This window comes from Salmo salar, chromosome ssa13 (assembly GCF_905237065.1).
Source record: "Salmo salar chromosome ssa13, Ssal_v3.1, whole genome shotgun sequence".
Lineage (NCBI taxonomy): Eukaryota > Metazoa > Chordata > Actinopteri > Salmoniformes > Salmonidae > Salmo > Salmo salar.
The window spans coordinates 24,149,911-24,167,986 of record NC_059454.1 but is presented as its reverse complement, the minus strand read 5'-3'; the positions used below and the strand labels follow the sequence as shown (position 1 = coordinate 24,167,986).

Sequence of the window (18,076 nt, the reverse complement as noted above, 5' to 3'; positions counted from 1 at the left end):
CAAACCTTCTTGCCACAGCTCGCATTGATGTGCCATCCTAAATGAGCTGCACTACCTGAGCCACTAGTGTGGGTTGTAGACTCCGTCTCATGCTACCACTAGAGTGAAAGCACCGCCAGCATTCAAAAGTGACCAAAACATCAGCCAGGAAGCATAGGAACTGAGAAGTGGTCTGTGGTCACCACCTGCTGAACCACTCCTTTATTGGGGGTGTCTTGCTTATTGCCTATAATTTCCACCTGTTGTCTATTCCATTTGCACAACAGCATGTGAAATTTATTGTCAATCAGTGTTGCTTCCTAAGTGGACAGTTTGATTTCACAGAAGTGTGATTGACTTGGAGTTACATTGTGTTGTTTTAGTGTTCCCTTTATTTTTTTAAGCAGTATATTTGAAAGCAATGACAGAGACAAAAAATGTCTCGCCTCTCTCTTTCCATCATGTTAACCACCAACCATTTCCTTTCCTTCTCCCTCCTGCTCCCCTTCTTCTCACTCCTTTTCACCCCAAACCCTCATCCTCCTCCCTCTCGTGTTCCATGACATGCCTGATGTTTAAAATGTGGAGCTGGATTGAAGAAACGGAACACTAAACGTTTACCCATGGGCATTGTCCCTCCCGTCTCCTCTCTCCTATTTCCCAAACACACAGCTTATACATGCCAACCTCTCCAACAGACAGGCTTCCTTTAATGCAGCTTGAAAAGCATTTCTCCTGGACCTCCATCTGATGAACTCAGCCTGAAAGCATTGTTTGACTGGCATGTACAGCCCACCTTGGGAGGCAACCAGACAGTGGGGCTTACATAAAGGGGGGAGAGAGAAAATAATACGCGTTTTATAGACTGTGGAAAGTTCTATGTGGCGGTAATTAGAATAAACAGCTTGTGGTGCGCCAGAGCCCTCAACTTTCAATGTTGTACCCCTGTTCCTGCATACTTCCTGGGTTTCCCCTCAAATTTTAACTACCATAAGGAATCTGCAAGGCCACACATTAGCAAGAAGTGTAAAGAGCGAGGGAGGGAGGGAGGTAGTGAGGGGAGACAAGGTAAAATGAAATATCGGAATATGTATTAAAACACAAGGCTCTTTAAAAGTCCAAAGAAATGGTGATTGGACCTGTCTCTCTTATCCGAGGAGCGGAGTTTGTTCTCACATACGTGATAGTGCACACACATGCAAGCAAGAGTCTCACCCGTTAAGCTGGAAATGTCTATCATTCGCTCCCTTCCCTGGAACAATGAGCAACATGAGAGCAGATGATTTGGTGAGACCTGGGGAGAGTTAAGGCACACCTGGGGTACAGGGCGTTAGCAAGGCATTATCCTAGCCTGCTGGCACACTTAACCTGTCTCACACTCCATCCACCTAGCAGCATAGCACTCCCCAGCTTCTGATGAATAGTTATTATTGAGACAGGCTGTCAGGATCAGCCGACAGGGAGGAGAGGAAAAACAATAAGATGGAGAGAGAGAGATGGAAATGGAGAGATGGAGAGTTATAAAAAGCCAGTTTGAGAGGGGGAAGAGCTAGAGGGCTGAGTGATGTGGTGAGATGATGATTCTGACTGAACTGTGTATACTTTGTGTTATAACCCTGAGGTTTGTCAGTTTACACTGAAGACTAGAGGTGCATACTGCACGATTTCTCCATGTTAATAGCAGAGTTACCATATCCCCTGGACATACAGGATACAGTGTGTTCCTCCTAGCATAGCCTTGTATTATTCATGTGGATCCCGATCCATACAGGACACGACCCTGAGAAGCTACAAGACTGGTTTTAGTCATACAGCAGCCCCCAGATACACATACATGAATGTTGACGTGACTTATGTCAGCTTGATACGGGCTTGTCGGATATTTGATTAGATATCGAACCAAGAAAATGTGCAAATGTGCGACTTATCTAACTTTATACTTGGCCCTGGAAAAATTTGCTTATTAGATGCACCCAGAGTTTTGAATTGATTAAAATGTTGAATAAATTAAATACTGTATTTACGTTGTATTTACATTGTAATTTTGTATCTCAACAGCTGCTTATACTCTGCCAATGCAATTCAAACTTTGCTGATACTGCATCTCACTTGATTGCACCCTACCAAAACCCACCTCACTGATTACAATCAAGACATCCTTAACAACAAGACTAATGAGTATATATTTATCACATAAGGGAGTGGAGGTTCCTTGTAGCCATCTTTTTCCTGATGAGAACACTAGCCTGTGGATAGAGAATGACTCAGTGTCCCTGGCCGTGCTGGGGGAATAGGGGTGTAAATCACACAGGCACATTTTATCACATAGCAACCCGCTCAACTGTATCTTTGTCCTTTTTGTCATGATTTTCAGGTCACAGAGGAAGAGGGAAAAGGAGGGGAGAGGAAGGAGGAAGAGGAGGTCAAAGCACCACCAGAGTTCCAGGCTCCACCCACTGTCATCATGTTTCCCAGGCAACAGGAGATAAGCTCCAAGGGGCTGCGGAGACAGAAGAGGGACTGGGTGATTCCACCAGTCAACGTGCCTGAAAACTCCAGGGGGCCCTTCCCACAAATGCTTGTCAGTGTAAGTAACCTTTCTGATTGGTTAACTCCCAAAGTTAGACAAGAAATACTCAGGACTTGAACCCTTTTTTAAAGCCCTAACAATAAATGGTTCCTTGTATGGCAATTGCTCTTTTAGCTACTGTATAACACCTCATGCACCTCAGTACTTTGGATTGCACACTAATGCTACACGTGTAATTCAAATGACGCTGTTAGTATATCAAGTCCTTGGGTGGTCAAAACCATTTAAGAAGCAATGACCATGAGTGATGAAAGTGTATGATAAAAAGCCCTACAGGAGAAATAAAGAGAAGTTTATCACAACTGGTTTGTGCCTACTTCCTCTCTTTCCTCATTATGACTGGCTGTCAGGCTTGGAAGGTGATTACGCTGTGTATCTGTGATATGATTACAACTGCAGATGTGTTCAGGTATTCTAACTCTACTGATTGGGCTAAGAGCTTTTCCCCTTGGTCCGAGAGCTCTGTCGCCAGACACACCAAGACGCTCTCTATCTCTCTAAGCCTATACACAGTCTTTATTTTGTCTGCTGGGCTTTCACTGGGAAAGACCCCTTTATTCAAACAATTCAGGAATTGAGTTTTCACTTTCATAATTGAATAAGAATTGTGCCGCCATGTTTGTAGACCATGTCATTCTGTTGATCAAGCTGTCCTCGATAGGGTTGGGTAATGATGCATAATTATATCAATGACAGAACTCAGGCCGTCATGGTAGATGGGGTCAAATCTGAGTTCCTTGAGTTACATAAAGAGGTGCCTCAAGGTTTGATACTCGGCTCACTACTGTTTACAATCTATGTAAATAACATTGGTAATGCTGTAAAAAAAAAAAATATATATAATATTAATAATACATTTGTATGCAGATGATACAGTGTTGTTTTCCATTGCTCCATCTGTTGGCCACGCCTTTTCACATTTGAAGTCTGATTTTCAAGCACTGCAGAGGTCAATATTGGATCTAAAGTTAGTGCTAAATGCAAACAAAACTAAATGCATGCTTTGTTCTAGGTCCCATAATCCAGATTTCAATTAATTTGTAATGGCTGGTGTGAACGGTACCCAAATTAAGCAAGTTCTTTCCTACAAATATCTTGGTATCTGGCTTGATGACAAAGTGTCATTTAAAAAACATGTCATTGATCTGGTGAAGAATTTGAAGTTCAAGGTTGGTTTCTTTTACAGAAACAAATGCATGTCTGGCTTCTGTTAATAGGAAGGAAATTGTCCAGGCCACTTTTATGTCTATTTTAGATTATGGGGATATTACCTAAATGCATGCAGCAGCATCTACACTTCAACCACTAGATGCTGTTTTCCATTGTGCCCTTAGGTTTATTACTGGTGATGGTTATAGAACTCACCATTGTGTTTTGTATTAAAAAGTGGGTTGGGCCTCTTTGTATGTAAGGAGAGGGCAACATGTTTGTGTGTTTATCTACAAAACACTCATGCAGAAATGTCCTATGTATCTATAATCATTCATTCAATTTAGACTTCCAAATGACCAAACCCGGTCTCAGGTTTGGATAACACTGGAGGCCACTTCAGTCTCCACAGAGTTGGGTAAAGCTACTTTTAGTGTTTTTGCACCCTTTATGTGGAACAACTTCCAGAGCCCTCTGAAATGAGATGTTCTGGTCCCCCTTGGTCAGTTCAGAGTCATGATCAGAGACCTCTATTTTCATAAAGGTGTCTGTTTTTCTTAATATGTTTTGTAATTTTGTATATTGTATATTTTATGTGTTTGATGAATTTATGCAGGGCTCATCTGTAAAAGAGATCCTAGTCTCAGTATGACATCCCTGTCAAAATAAAGGTAAAATAAAACATTTATAAAATAATAATAATTGCACTGCTCCTTTTACAATGTCATTTGCCACAGAAGTGTAAGTAAAAACCTTGGTCTGGATGCTGGTCTAAAGGAAAGTCATGAGTGACATTAAGTAAGACAGCGTCCCTACAGTGTATCTTCAGCCAGCCAATCCAGGGCAAGAGTTCATCCCTCAAGGTGTAATATAGGGCCATGGTTTTGGGGCATTTACAAACCACAGATATAAAGCATGTTGTTTTGAACTGGGAAGATATAATACGCTTGTTCAGATAGAAACCACCCCTGCAATTATGTGTTCTCATGGTCTAAACCATGCAGATATCTTTCATACGTCTGTCCTGTGGACTGGGGATAAATATGCTCTGATCCACAAGTCTGCTGCCTGCACTATGCTTGATCATTATTCAACGGAGCTCCGCTCATTTAGTATTCAAGATACGGCAGCAGGGAATAACACAAGTGACTACCATCGCAACAAATTACATTTCAGCAAAACTGCTAGTTTTCAAAAGTATGGAAAATAAACAGAAACACGGAGGGGGTTGGGGGTTGAGATTGTAAAAGCTGCACGGAAAAGAAAAGAACATGATTAAATAAATGCTTGTGTAAATGCGTTGTTGTGCCAAGCACTGCATAGTGCAGAGTCTTTCAAATTCAGAGGTTCGGAAGGTGAAAAACCTATGGATCCCAGGCCTATACTATGTGCCATAGTTAATCAAAAAACATCCCTCCCAATGAACGAAACCCTACTGTTTCTCTCTCTCTCTCTCTCTCTCTCTCTCTCTCTCTCTCTCTCTCTCTCTCTCTCTCTCTCTCTCTCTCTCTCTCTCTCTCTCTCTCTCTCTCTCTCTCTCTCTCTCTCTCTCTCTCTCTCTCTCTCTCTCTCTTCATCTGAAATATCTAGCCATCAGCTTTTCTCCCTGTTTACAGAACCCTCACATCTGTTGTTTGGATTGAAATTGTGCAGAAGAAGCATTTTTCCTTTTCTTTTTCATAGTTTTCCAACCTGTTTTCATCCCCTCCCAAGGGAAGGCCTGCGGAGCCACTTGAAGGAATCCCCCAAAAAGACAAGTCTGGGAATGAAAGGAGGAGGAGATAAGATTTTCTCCCTTTGTTAGAGAGCAGAAGGGAGGATGGGAGGAGTATATACAGATCTGGCGTGTGTCCTGACTCTCCCTGGCAGGGTCTGTCCTCGTCAGGGCCCCGAGCCCCCACTGCAACGAGACAGCTCTCCTGAGTCGAGGGGTCAGTAAAAACCAGAGAGCTGAGGAGGGAAGGAGGAGAGGAGAGTAGAGGGGGAGGAACGGAGGAGAGGCAATCAACGGAGTGTTTGGAAACATTAGCGTGCAGCCAACACAATCCACTGCCTGTGCTGTAAATAGGCCCTGTAGAAGCTGGTGGAGGGCTGAGAGTACACAGTTAGGAGCAGAAGAGAAGTGATGCGTGCTGAGGCCTCCACCGGATTCCTATAGGCTCCTGTCTCTCTCTTTAATAATGACTGGAGGGAAGTCGGGGCCATCCTGAGACTTAGCTCCACGTACCGAAGAGAGATTTTAACAAGGTGCCAGATAGCTTTTTGTGAGGTTTTGATGTCGCTATCCTTGTTGTTGCTTTGTGTGTTTGTGCTTTTGTTTTGAGGCAACCATTCAATGTTGGCTGGTCAAACAGGCAGATCCTGTTTAACAGTTCCCTGGGTAGACAATCTAGTAGTGTGCATTTCAATGTTCACACTTTTATTTGACGCTATTGAGATCAGTGAAGAGTGAAGATTTAGAGTACATTGCAAGCTGGATAAAATACTGTATAAGTCAAGGCATATGTTTCTATTTAATTGCTTTAAAGCAGTCTTTCTACTTCAAAACTAAACCATATCATAAAAAGCATTGTATGAGTCCCTTTGCTGTAGATGATGCCTGTATGTCAGCACGGTCAGTGTGTGTCTGTTTTAGAATATGGCACAGAAGAGGGAGAGTGGGAGATAGAGGAACACAGGGAGGAGAGAGATAGCGCAAGAGAGATAGAGTCCAACAGAAGGATGGAGAATAGCAATACTATGGAGACAGACAGATGGACAGAGACATAGCTTTCAGATTGTATGTGGTAGAGAGAAGAATGTTTCTGTGACACCATTCTGCAGAGCTCTGCCATTTGTGGGTCTCTGAAGCCTATACCTTTCTCTCCTCCCTCTCCTTCTCCCTCTCCCTCTCTCCCTTTCACTCCCTCTCTGTCTACCTCCCTACCTCACCATTACTCAGTGCTCTGTGTGGCGTGGCTGTGAGGCTGACAGTATGATGCCTACCTTGTCTAATGGTCTGTGAAGCCAATCCAATCCTTAATGGCCTGTTCTGTCATCCGCCGCCTAACTGAATGACATCCCAGAGACGCTCTGGTCCCACCCTCACATCGCTACTCTCCTCTTCTCTCCCCTGCCTGGCAGAGGGGCCGTCAGCGGGACAGACAGGGTGACAGCAGCCCTCACTTCCCCTGCGCCTCTCCGCCAGACCAGGCTCTGTCACTTTGATCAGGCCACCGCTGCAAGGGACAGGTTTGGTAACAAGGCCACGGCCACTACCCAGGAGTCTTCCCCAGGGCCCTGTCAGTGGGGTTGTGACTGAGGGAAGTGTTGATTGGATGAGTGAGGTGCTGGTTGACACACCGAACAGTGCCCAGACTTGTTGTACTCCATGGCCAGGGAAGTGTAAGCGAACTCAGAGAGACTGCTATGGGCCCAGTGCAGAGACTACAGCTACTGTATCCAGGTCCTTAGCCTCTAGCTAGCATGTGTTTATCAAGGCTTATTGCCATCAGTCCTACTGTACTGTACGAAGCCCTACAGCCTTTAGTGTGTCTGTATCATCACATATAGCCTTGTACACTTCAGTGCTCAAATATCTGGGCCTGTAGGCTGTAGTCTCTAGTTCGACTGTACGAAGAACCTTAGCCTTTATATTGACTGGCTACCGGGCCCTCATGCCAGCAGCTTTGTTTGAGGCTGTATTCAGACTTCCCACTGAAGTATCTTTCCAGCACTACTCCTCTCTAGAGCAGATGGAGCTGAACGCACAACTTTAACAAGCTGCAAGAAGAAAGACCAACAAAGAGACCGGCATGGCAATGATAACATGAGAGCCTTTCTTGAAGAAGAAGAAAAAAAGCAAGAAAGTGAATAAGGGGGGGGGGGCAGGAAAAGAAGGAAATGATGAAGCGGGAAGGAGTAATTCCTCACAATATACTGATGTCCTTTGTCGTTTTCCTTCTACTCCAGCCAAACAGCCATCAATAGCATATATTGATTTTGCAACTCTCCAGTGATCTCCTGCGGCAGAGAGGCATCGATATTTCCTGCTCGGGTAAATAAAGACTCAACCTGGCCCCCCAATTGCAACCAACCAGTGTCAGCAAAAAGCCAACGACACCTGTGATGAAAGAATACGCTTAACCAGAGGACACATGTATAATACTGTATGTACCAACAGCCTATTTGTTTCGTATCTCACAACGGAAGCTGTCTGGTTTGGGGCATGAAGAATAGCATGTTTAATGTCTATATGAGAAAGATAATGATGGGAATGGGATACCTGGAAGGGGCTTCCTCAGTGGTGCTTGTTAACCTTTTCCTGCAGTGGGTTAAATCAGTGTCACAGAAAGTTTCTTGGTAGTTTTAAACAAATCTATTTTGAAACAGAAATATAAACCTCACACACATGGTTATGGTTAAAAAAATATGAAATGTATTCAATATTACACTTTAAATACATCACTGAAGACTGAAATATAACAAAACCGTTTGACAAAGAAACACCAGATTTTTGGCTCTTGTTTTTAAATAACGTTTATTAACTATGACATGAAAATGATTCATAATATTCCACCCACGAGGCACTAGACCATTTGACTGCAGGAAAGGGCTATGGAGGATTACAGTTTTTTTCAATTGCTAACATGCATTGGTCAAAACTGAAGTCACATTGGCAAAACTCTTCACACAGTCAGCGAAAGTGTATGTAGACCAAACTTTGAATCATTTTCCATTGCTTTCACACAAAATGCTTTCAATGACCACATTCTCCGAAATCCATGAACTCTTTTCTCGTTCATACTCCACCACCTGCAAAACTATATATTTGCAGCACATGTTTTCAAATGCTAACACACTGTTTCCAAAACTGTTAAAAACACATTCAAAACAGAATGATGGAAAATGTTGTGCATTTCTGCAATAGCCAGATTGAAACATATAGAAAATCTCAGCTGAATATTTAATCATTCCAAGCACAGCTGATTGCAATTTCAGCTGAAAGCTTACCCAAGTGTCCTGTTTTTAGTCTCGTTACCAAACAGCCAGAAGAGGACGTCTTCGGAATTATTTAGCTTGGAAACATGGATCAAGGAAAACAGGTTGGTGGGGAAAGAAGAATGGCAGGGAGAGGGAGAATGCGTGGAGAATAAAGGAAAGGAAGCCCAAGAGCAGCGGTGGTCTCTGATGAGAGAAGGGCCACAATTATTGACCATGTTGTAAACGGTGGTCTCTCTTTGAGAAAGGCCGGTTTAAGTGTGCAACCAAATCTGTAGCGTCTGACTCGCCGTATCTCCAGCTCGCCTAGCAGAGCAGCAACTACGGAATTTGCTCCCTGACTCATCTAGTGCTACTCATTGGGCCCTATGATCACTCAGCTACACATGTCGCTCCCTAATGTCAATATGCCGTGTCTATTGCTGTTTTGGTAGGTGATTGTCTTATTTCACTGTAGAGCCCCTAGCCCTGCCCATTATGCCTTAGATAGCCCTTTTGTTCAACCCACCACACATGCGGTGACCTCACCTGGCATAACTGATGCCTCGAGAGATAAAACCTCTCTCATTGTCACTCGATGCCTACGTTTACTCGACTGTACTCACATCCAACCATACCCTTGTCTGTACGTTATGCCTTGAATCTATTCTTCTGCGCCTAGAAATCTGCTCTTTTTACTCTCTGTTCCGAACGCACTAGACAGACAGTTCTTATAGCCTTTAGCCATACCCTTATCCTACTCCTCCTCTGTTCCTCTGGTGATGTAGAGGTTAACCCAGGCCCTGCAGCCCCCAGTACCACTCCAATTCCCCAAGCGCCCTCATTTGTTGACTTCTGTAACCTTAAAAGCCTTGGTTTCATGCATGTTAACATTAGAAGCCACCTCCCTAAGTTTGTTTTATTCACTGATTTAGCACACTCCGCCAACCCTGATGTCCTAGCCATGTCTGAATCATGCATTAGGAAGGCCACCAAAAATCCTGACATTTCTATCCCTAACTATAACATCTTCTGACAAGATAGAACTTCCGACAAGATAGCCTGCAGAGTTCTGTTATACTATCCAGGTCTGTTCCCAAACAATTCGAGCTTCTACTTTTAAAAATCCATCTTTCCAGAAACAAGTCATTCACCGTTGCTGCTTGTTTTATACCCCCTTCAACCCCCAGCTGTGCCCTGGACACCATATGTGAATTGATTGCCCCCCATCTATCTTCAGAGTTAGTACTGTTAGGTGACCTAAACTGGGATATTCTTAACACCCAGGCCGTCCTACAATCTAAGCTAGATGCCCTCAATCTCACACAAATTATTAAGGAACCTACCAGGTACAACCCTAAATCCGTAACTATGGGTACCCTCTTAGATATCATCCTGACCAACTTGCCCTCTAAATACACCTCTGCTGTCTTCAAACAGGATCTAAGCAATCACTGCCTCATTGCCTTCGTGCGTGATGGGTCCGCAGTCAAACAACCACCCCTCATCACTCAAACGCTCCCTAAAACACTTCAGCGAGCAGGCCTTTCTAATCGACCTGGCCCGGGTATCCTGAAAGGATATTGACCTCATCTCGTCAGTAGAGGATGCCTGGTTGCTCTTTAAAAGTGCTTTCCTTGGGACACTGTAAAGTCCATGGAGAATAAGAGCATCTCCTCCCAGCTGCCTACTGCACTGAGGCTAGGAAACACTGTCACCACTGATAAATCTACGATAATCGTTATTTTCAAGAAGCAGGGCCTGTTGTATGGACCTTTGGCAGTCTCTACGGGGTGCCACAGGGTTCAATTCTCGGGCTGACTCTTTTCTCTGTATATATCAATGATGTCACTCTTGCTGTTGGTGAGTCTCTGATCCACCTCTATGCAGACGACACCATTCTGTATACATCTGGCCCTTCTTTGGACACTGTGTTAACAAACCTCCAAACGAGCTTCAATGCCACACAACACTCCTTCCGTGGCCTCCAACTGCTTTTAAATGCTAGTAAAACTAAATGCATGCTCTTCAACCAATTGTTACCCGCACCCGCCCGCTCGACTAGCATCACTACTCTGGACGGTTCTGACTTAGAATATGTGGACAACTACAAATACCTAGGTGTCTGGTTAGACTGTAAACTCTCCTTCCAGACTCACATTAAGCATCTCCAATGCAAAATTCAATCTAGAATCGACTTCCTATTTCGCAACAAAGCCTCATTCACTCATGCTGCCAAACATAGCCTCGTAAAACTGACTATCCTACCGATCCTCGACTTCGGCGATGTCATTTCCAAAATAGCCTCCAACACTCTACTCAGAAAACTGGATGTAGTCTATCACAGTGCCATCCGTTTTGTCACCAAAGCCCCATATACTACCCACCACTGCGGTCTGTATACTCTTGTTGGCTGGCCCTCACTACATATTTGTCGCCAAACTCACTGGCTCCAGGTCATCTATAAGTCTTTGCTAGGTAAAGCCCCGTCTTTTCTCAGCTCACTGGTAATCATAGCAACACCCACCCGTAGCACGTGCTCCAGCAGGTATATTTCACTGGTCATCCCCAAAGCCAACACTTCCTTTGGCCGCCTTACCTTCCAGTTCTCTGCTGCCAATGACTGGAACGAATTGCAAAAATCACTGAAGCTGGAGTCTTATAGCTCCCTCTCTAACTTTAAGCATCAGCTGTCAGAGAAGCTTACCGATCACTGCACCTGTACACATCCAATCTGTAAATAGCACACCCACCTACCTCATCCCCATATTGTTATTTATCCTCTTGCTCTTTTGCACCCCAGTATCTCTACTTGCACATCATCATCTGCACATCTATCACTCCAGTGTTAATGCTAAATTGTAATTATTTCACCTCTATGGACTATTTATTGCCTTACCTCCCTACTTTTCTACATTTTCACACACTGTACATAGATTTTTCTATTGTGTTATTGACTGTATGTTTGTTTATGTGTAACTGTGTTGTTTTTGTCGCACTGCTTTGCTTTATCTTGGCCAGGTCGCAGTTGTAAATGAGAACTTGTTCTGAACTGGCCTACCTGGTTAAATAAAGGTGAAATAAAAATAAAAATAAAATAAAAACTGTTGCATCAATAGTATGAATTTTCCGGCAAAACAACAGGTGAGATGTGTGTCCTTCAATGATAATTTAACTACATATTACAGTACAATACAGTATGTTCACATTTTTACATGTACTGACATTTTGGAATATATTGATTGGTTTGTGTTTTTCAGTAGGGTCCAAAGGTTGCCTCCCTCAGGAGGGAGAGGCAGAATATTATCAGATGCTCAGAGTTGCCATTGTTGACATGGTAATTGAAAACAACGCAATAAAACTGCAGGAAATTCAGGACAGAGTGCTGGCAGACAATATCACTTTTGGGAATGTGAATACAGTCAGCACAATGACAATTGCCAGAGTCCTAGAGAAACATAAAATAAGGATGAAGCAGTTGTACATTGTACCGTTTCAGAGAAACGTTGAACGTGTGAAAGAACTCCGGTATCAATATGTCCAGGTAAGATGTCTGTTTACAGTTTTTTACAATCGCTTACACACTAAAAGTGGTACTTGAGGCACACTCAGTGAAACCATTAACTCATGTACCTAATCTTCAGACTAAGTCTGCAAAACTACAAGGACATTATCTGCTTTACACTCAGTTTGCAATTGTAAAACACACTTTTTGCTAAACACTAAACACAGTTCTCTACATTAGACACATCATTCAAAACTAACAGGTCTTCTGTTTCGTTTGGAAAACACTGCCAGTCCAAATTCCACACTCATTTACCGATTACCTACACTCAGTGCTGACGTGTGAGCACTATAAATAGGCTTCAGATTGGCTGTCTTGGTTTGGAAAACAATGGAGGCCAATTTTGGAGAGTTAGAGGAAGAGGAGTGAGAGTAAGAGGGGCACAAGGAGGAGGAGGAGGACAAGGACAAGCCTATTTGTTTATCTTCTTCTGTATTTGTTTTGTCTGTTACTGTTCATCCCAAAATCTGGATGAAAATACAATGTTTTGAGAAAGAAATAGATTACACCCCCCCCTTGCATTTCTGTTTATAGTGTAAATATATACTGAATATGCATACATACTGTATATATTTGTGCACATACATGTATGTGTGAGTGCTATGACAAACTGCTGTGGACTCCACTGAACATGCAAAAGACACAAGAGAGTAGTGTTTTACATTTGTCACATCCGTGTGTAGTTAGCGTGTATAAGAGCTTATCATTTGATGGTTTGTGTATAGAGTTTTGATGCAAAAACACAATTTTGAGAAGAGTTAAAATAGTTTTGAATTAAGTGTTTGGTTTTGCAAGAGATGTGTGACGTTTTGCATGTTGTGTGTGTGTTTTGGGTTTTTGTGTGTAGAGTCTAGAGAAAAGGAGCCATAGTTTCAGAAATCATGTGTAAGCAATTGTCAAAAACTATAATAACCAAACAGGGTACATACACACCTATCCATAATGTAAAGTACTGTAAAACTGTGGATTTACTGTATTTTAGAGAGCAATGGAGATGGAAGCCAGGCAAACTGCACATACATTCATCTTTGTGGATGAAGCTGGACTCAACCTGGCAAAAACACGCCGTAGGGGAAGAAATGTGATTGAGAGCAACTGTGGATGTCCCAGGCCAGAGAAGAGCTAACATCACAATGTGTGCAGCACTGTCCAATGATGGTTTACTGTTACACAAACCACTCATTGGCCCCTACAATACAGAGAGGCTCATTTCTTTTCTGGATGACCTGCATAATCGACTTGTGCCAGCGGAGGAGAGGCGGGCAAGAAACTCCCCTACCTTCGTTGTTGTGTGGGATAATGTGGCATTCCACCACTCTGCTGCAGTCAGACTGGTTTGCTGCACATCCCAGGATGTCAGTAGTATTCCTGCCTCCATACTTCCCCTTCCTAAACCCCATAGAGGAGTTTTTCTCTGCGTGGAGGTGGAAGGTGACCACCATCCACATGACCAGATGTCCTTACTGGATGCGGGGTGAGGAGACACTTCTCCTGAAGATACTTTCCAAGATGCATCGCCAGAGAAGACATGATGTGATGTTGATGAGAACTTGTGGTTAAATGCAGGAGAGAGGGAGAACTAGAACCCTCACAGTACTGTACAATATGAGTTATTATACTATACATGTTGTTGATGGGTTTTTTTTGTAATTATTATTGCAGCCCTGGAATTTCAGGATTTTTTGGGTTTCAACTTTGTATTTTTCACAAGTAAATTACTATGTGCAAAGATATAGAAAAAAATAAAGCCTATTGAAGCAAATTGCTGCATTTCTGATTAATTCTTGTTACATATACAGTCAATAAAGTGAAAGGTGTTATTCTTATTCTATAATGAAATACTGATTTATGTGAAAAATCATTCAAACTTCAAAGGGAAAAGTTCATAATTTATGTAATGCTCCCTGTTAGTGTTTTTTAGGTCAGTGTGTTATGAGTGACATGTATGAAGTGTTTTGGTGGTTTGAGTGAGTTTTGGAGGTGAGATTAACTGTTTTGCCAAAATGCAGGTTGGTAACGCAGACTGTGTGAAGAGTTTTGAAAATGTGACTTCAGTATTGACCGATGCTTGTTAGCAATTGAAAAAAACGAATTGAACTGCTGTGAAAATAAACTGTAGGCTTCCATGTAAGCGTTTTAACTATGGCGAAAATGTACTTGATACTCCATATATGAACGTTTAACACAGCTTTTGTTGTGAATTTCCGTGGAACCCCAGAGCCGGAGTGGTTCAAAGTGTGTTACCCCTTTCTCCCTCTTTTTCAGATCTCTCTCACTAATTCTTGCATGTCTTCTCTCTCCTCCTCTTTTTCTTTCCTTCTTTCTCCATTACACCTATCTTCTTGTCGCCTCTATCCATAGATAGTATTCTTCTTTCTGTCTACTTCTCATCTTCCCTCTCTCCTTTCTACATTATGTCCTAATCATTTCTCTCTCAGCCTTTAACTCTACCACTTATTTTCCTTTCTCAATCCTCTCTCTCTATGTCTTCTCTCTGTCCTCTCCTTCCACTCTGAGTGAGAGCTAATATCTCAGTGTTTTTTAAGAATCAGTCTGGTTATGTGAGCAGACAGACAATTATCTAAGGTGGGAGATGAGCCCTGAAATTGTACCTCTGAATAATGCTGCAATTTTAGCCGAAGCTCCACCACTCTGAGTCAGAATGCTGCCTGCTCTTCTTTGGGATGTTATCTTTGGTTTGGAGAGTTTAAGGAATTGTTCTTGGGGTTGAGTAGTTTTCTCTGAAGATAAAAGTCAGTAGACATGATCTTGACTGATGTGCAACAGAGAAAGGGTTTTGTTGTCTACAGTTAGGCTGAACAACTGTCCTGGTACAAGTGGGTAATTTTCAAAGGCCCTTATTGATTTGGAAGAAGAGGAACATTTTGTTTCAAACATTTATTTGCCCCCTGGTGTGCTTTTATTGACTGTTAATTCAGGTCTTACAGAGTCAGACCTACCGGACGGTTGTTGTTCATGGTGGAAGTTGAAAAATGATGAAAATCAAACTGTTTCTTGTCAATGTCCTTGTGTTTCTTTGTGCAATTGCCCCCACTTATAGTTAAGATGAGTCATTCTGGTAAAGTATTCTGTATGTGTGTGTGTGTGTGTGTGTGTGTGTGTGTGTGTGTGTGTGTGTGTGTGTGTGTGTGTGTGTGTGTGTGTGGCTGTGTGTGTGTGTGTGTGTGTGTGTGTGGCTGTGTGTCTGTATGTGTGAATATGCATCTGTGCATGTCTGTGCTTACAAGACCTGCCAGAGCACCTGTGCTCTAGTTTCTCCTTCTCTCAGGAGCTCATTTAGTACAGCATTTTCAGAACCCAATGAGAGAAACCCCCCTGAGTTGTCTGCTTTCTTTTCAGTGTACATTTACCCGTGATTAATGACCACAGCACTCCACTGACATACGCAGCAACAACCGAAACAGCAAGCATAAGAGAGAAAGAGCTAAAAGAAGGGGGGAATATAGAAAGACAAAAAACACAAAAGAGTAATGTGAAGTATTAGAGGCGATGGCCGTGTTTGTGTGTGTGTGCGTGTGTGTGTGCGTGTGTGTGTGTGTGCGTGTGTGTGTGCGTGTGTGTGTGTGTGTGTGTGTGTGTGTGTGTGTGTGTGTGTGTGTGTGTGTTTGTGGGGGGGGGGACACCAGCAGGATTAAACGATAGGCTAGGTCTGTGTTTGGGTCTGACAGACTTCCCAGAGCCCTAGCAGCCGTGGCCTCTTCCCCCAGCTCTAATTCTGGCTTATGCCTTCTCTGGCCATGCCAACACTGCACCGCTCCAATCTACCACTTGCAGGAGGGGAGAAACACAGGGTTGAGAGTATTTAAGAATCGCAGCCCCATTCATATTCCCAAGTCACCAGGAAACCACAGTGTTCCCAGGTCTTGTAAGCACAGACATGCACAGATGCATATACACACACACACACACACACACACACACACACACACACACACACACACACACACACACACACACACACACACACACACACACACACACACAGACACACATGCTTTATGAATGTGAAATTGCACAGAACTCATTTTCTGGGCAAAATAAGTCCAGGCTATGAAAATAGAGAACAGTGACTGTATTAACACACATGGTGGTACATGTACAGTACTGTAGTATATTTACAGAGGAGTTGTGTTTTGTATTTTACTCTTTTTTCCCTCCCTCTCTCTCTCTTTCTATCTCTCTTGCTCTCTGTGTGTAGAGGAATGTAGACTCCTATTGTGTTCTTTACAGCCACAAAGCCCCTGTCTGTGTGTGAGAGGAGACGCACACACGCATCTATGCACGCACATACACGGACGCACCAGTGGAGGCTCCCCCGAGGTGGAATAGTGAAACATTTAAAAAGTTATCCTTTTCAGATAAAACTATACTAAATATATGCAGGTCACCAAATCATTGATTAAAACAAACTTTTTGCAATGAAAGTTTACAGTAGCCTCAACAGCACTCTGTAGGGTAGCACCATGGTATAGCTGGAGGACAGCTAGCTTCCATCCTCTTCTGGGTACATTGACTTCAAGACTTCAATCTTCTGGGGTGGCAAGTAGCCTAGTGGTTAGAGCTTTGGGCCAGTAACTGAAAGGTTGCTAGATCGAATCCCCGAGCTGGTAAGGTAAAAATCTGTCATTCTGCCCCTGAGCAAGGCAGTTAACCCACTGTTCCTAGGCCATCATTGTAAATAAGAATTTGTTCTTAACTGACTTGCCTAGTTAAATAAAAAAAATCTATACAAAACCTAGGAGGCTCATGGTTCTCATCCCCTTCCATAGACATATACAGTAATTATGACAACTTCCGGAGGACGTCATCCAACATATCAAAGCTCTTGCAGCGTTAACTGACATATTGTCCACCCAATCAAAGGATCAGATGATTAATCTAGTACTGAGAGCATAAGCTACAGGTAGCTAGCACTGCAGTGCATAAAATGTGATGAGTAGTTGACTCATATAGAAAAAGACAATAGTTGACCAGTTTTTAACAAATTAATTTCTTCAAAAATGAAGGAGAAGCAAGAGAAAGACAGAGAGAGAGAGATTTTGTCATTTGTTTTCACTTTCACTTACTTAGCTAGCAAATGCAGCTAGCTAGTTTAGCCTACTCAAACACCTGGCTCAAACAGCTAGCTGGCTATGACACTGAAACTCTTCCAAGTCAAGGTAAGCTTTTGGTTTAAAAAATGTATTGCCACTGGGGCCTGACAGTGTAAATGCTAAACTGCTTACTGACTGTACACTGTACTGCATGATTGTTGCGGGTTTACTAACGGATTAGTTATATTAGCTGTGTTGACTTACTTTAGCTAATATGGTGATATGGTTTGGCTTGGATTTTTTTTTTGCCTGGTCACATACAGCTGATGTATTGTGCATTGAAGTCCACAAGCGAAGGGAAAAGGTGAGCGGAGGAGAGCACATAGACACGTGACGGAATACAACATGGCTGCTATGAAAGTGAACTGTGTTTACATGTGATCAGGAGTGTATTTATTCTGCCGATTCTGTTGAAAAACATTTCTGAAACGGACACCTACGTTGTAAACTTTCATTCGCAGGCTAGGTTGTAGCAACCTCATGATGGGTATAGGGAAAATTCTAGCATCATGTAAATTAATGACAGTCATCCAATATGCTGTAATAGAAATAAGGCCATGCTCATGAAAAAAAAGAATAGCCTTCCCTCATCTTAAACGGCATCTACCGCCACTGGGATGACACACACACACACACACACACACACACACACACACACACACAAAGACACACACAGCCCACAGCCAACCAGGAAGTGGCAGAGTCCATCATGTCAGAGGG

At 42.9% G+C, this 18,076-nt stretch overlaps 1 protein-coding gene and 1 long non-coding RNA gene across 2 annotated transcripts in view; both read left to right on the top strand.

Annotated features, from left to right (window-relative positions):
* Nucleotides 1–18,076, top strand: part of LOC106566735 (cadherin-4) — a 512,548-nt gene that overhangs the window by 369,522 nt on the left and 124,950 nt on the right. Inside the window, exon 5 of the mRNA XM_014135075.2 lies at nucleotides 2,354–2,566. Coding sequence (XP_013990550.1) covers nucleotides 2,354–2,566 — 213 coding nt within the window. The remainder of the gene's footprint in view (nucleotides 1–2,353; nucleotides 2,567–18,076) is intronic.
* Nucleotides 11,903–14,004, top strand: LOC123726200 (uncharacterized). Its single transcript, XR_006758520.1, has 2 exons — nucleotides 11,903–12,221; nucleotides 13,225–14,004. It is a non-coding gene; the product is annotated as an uncharacterized lncRNA (long non-coding RNA).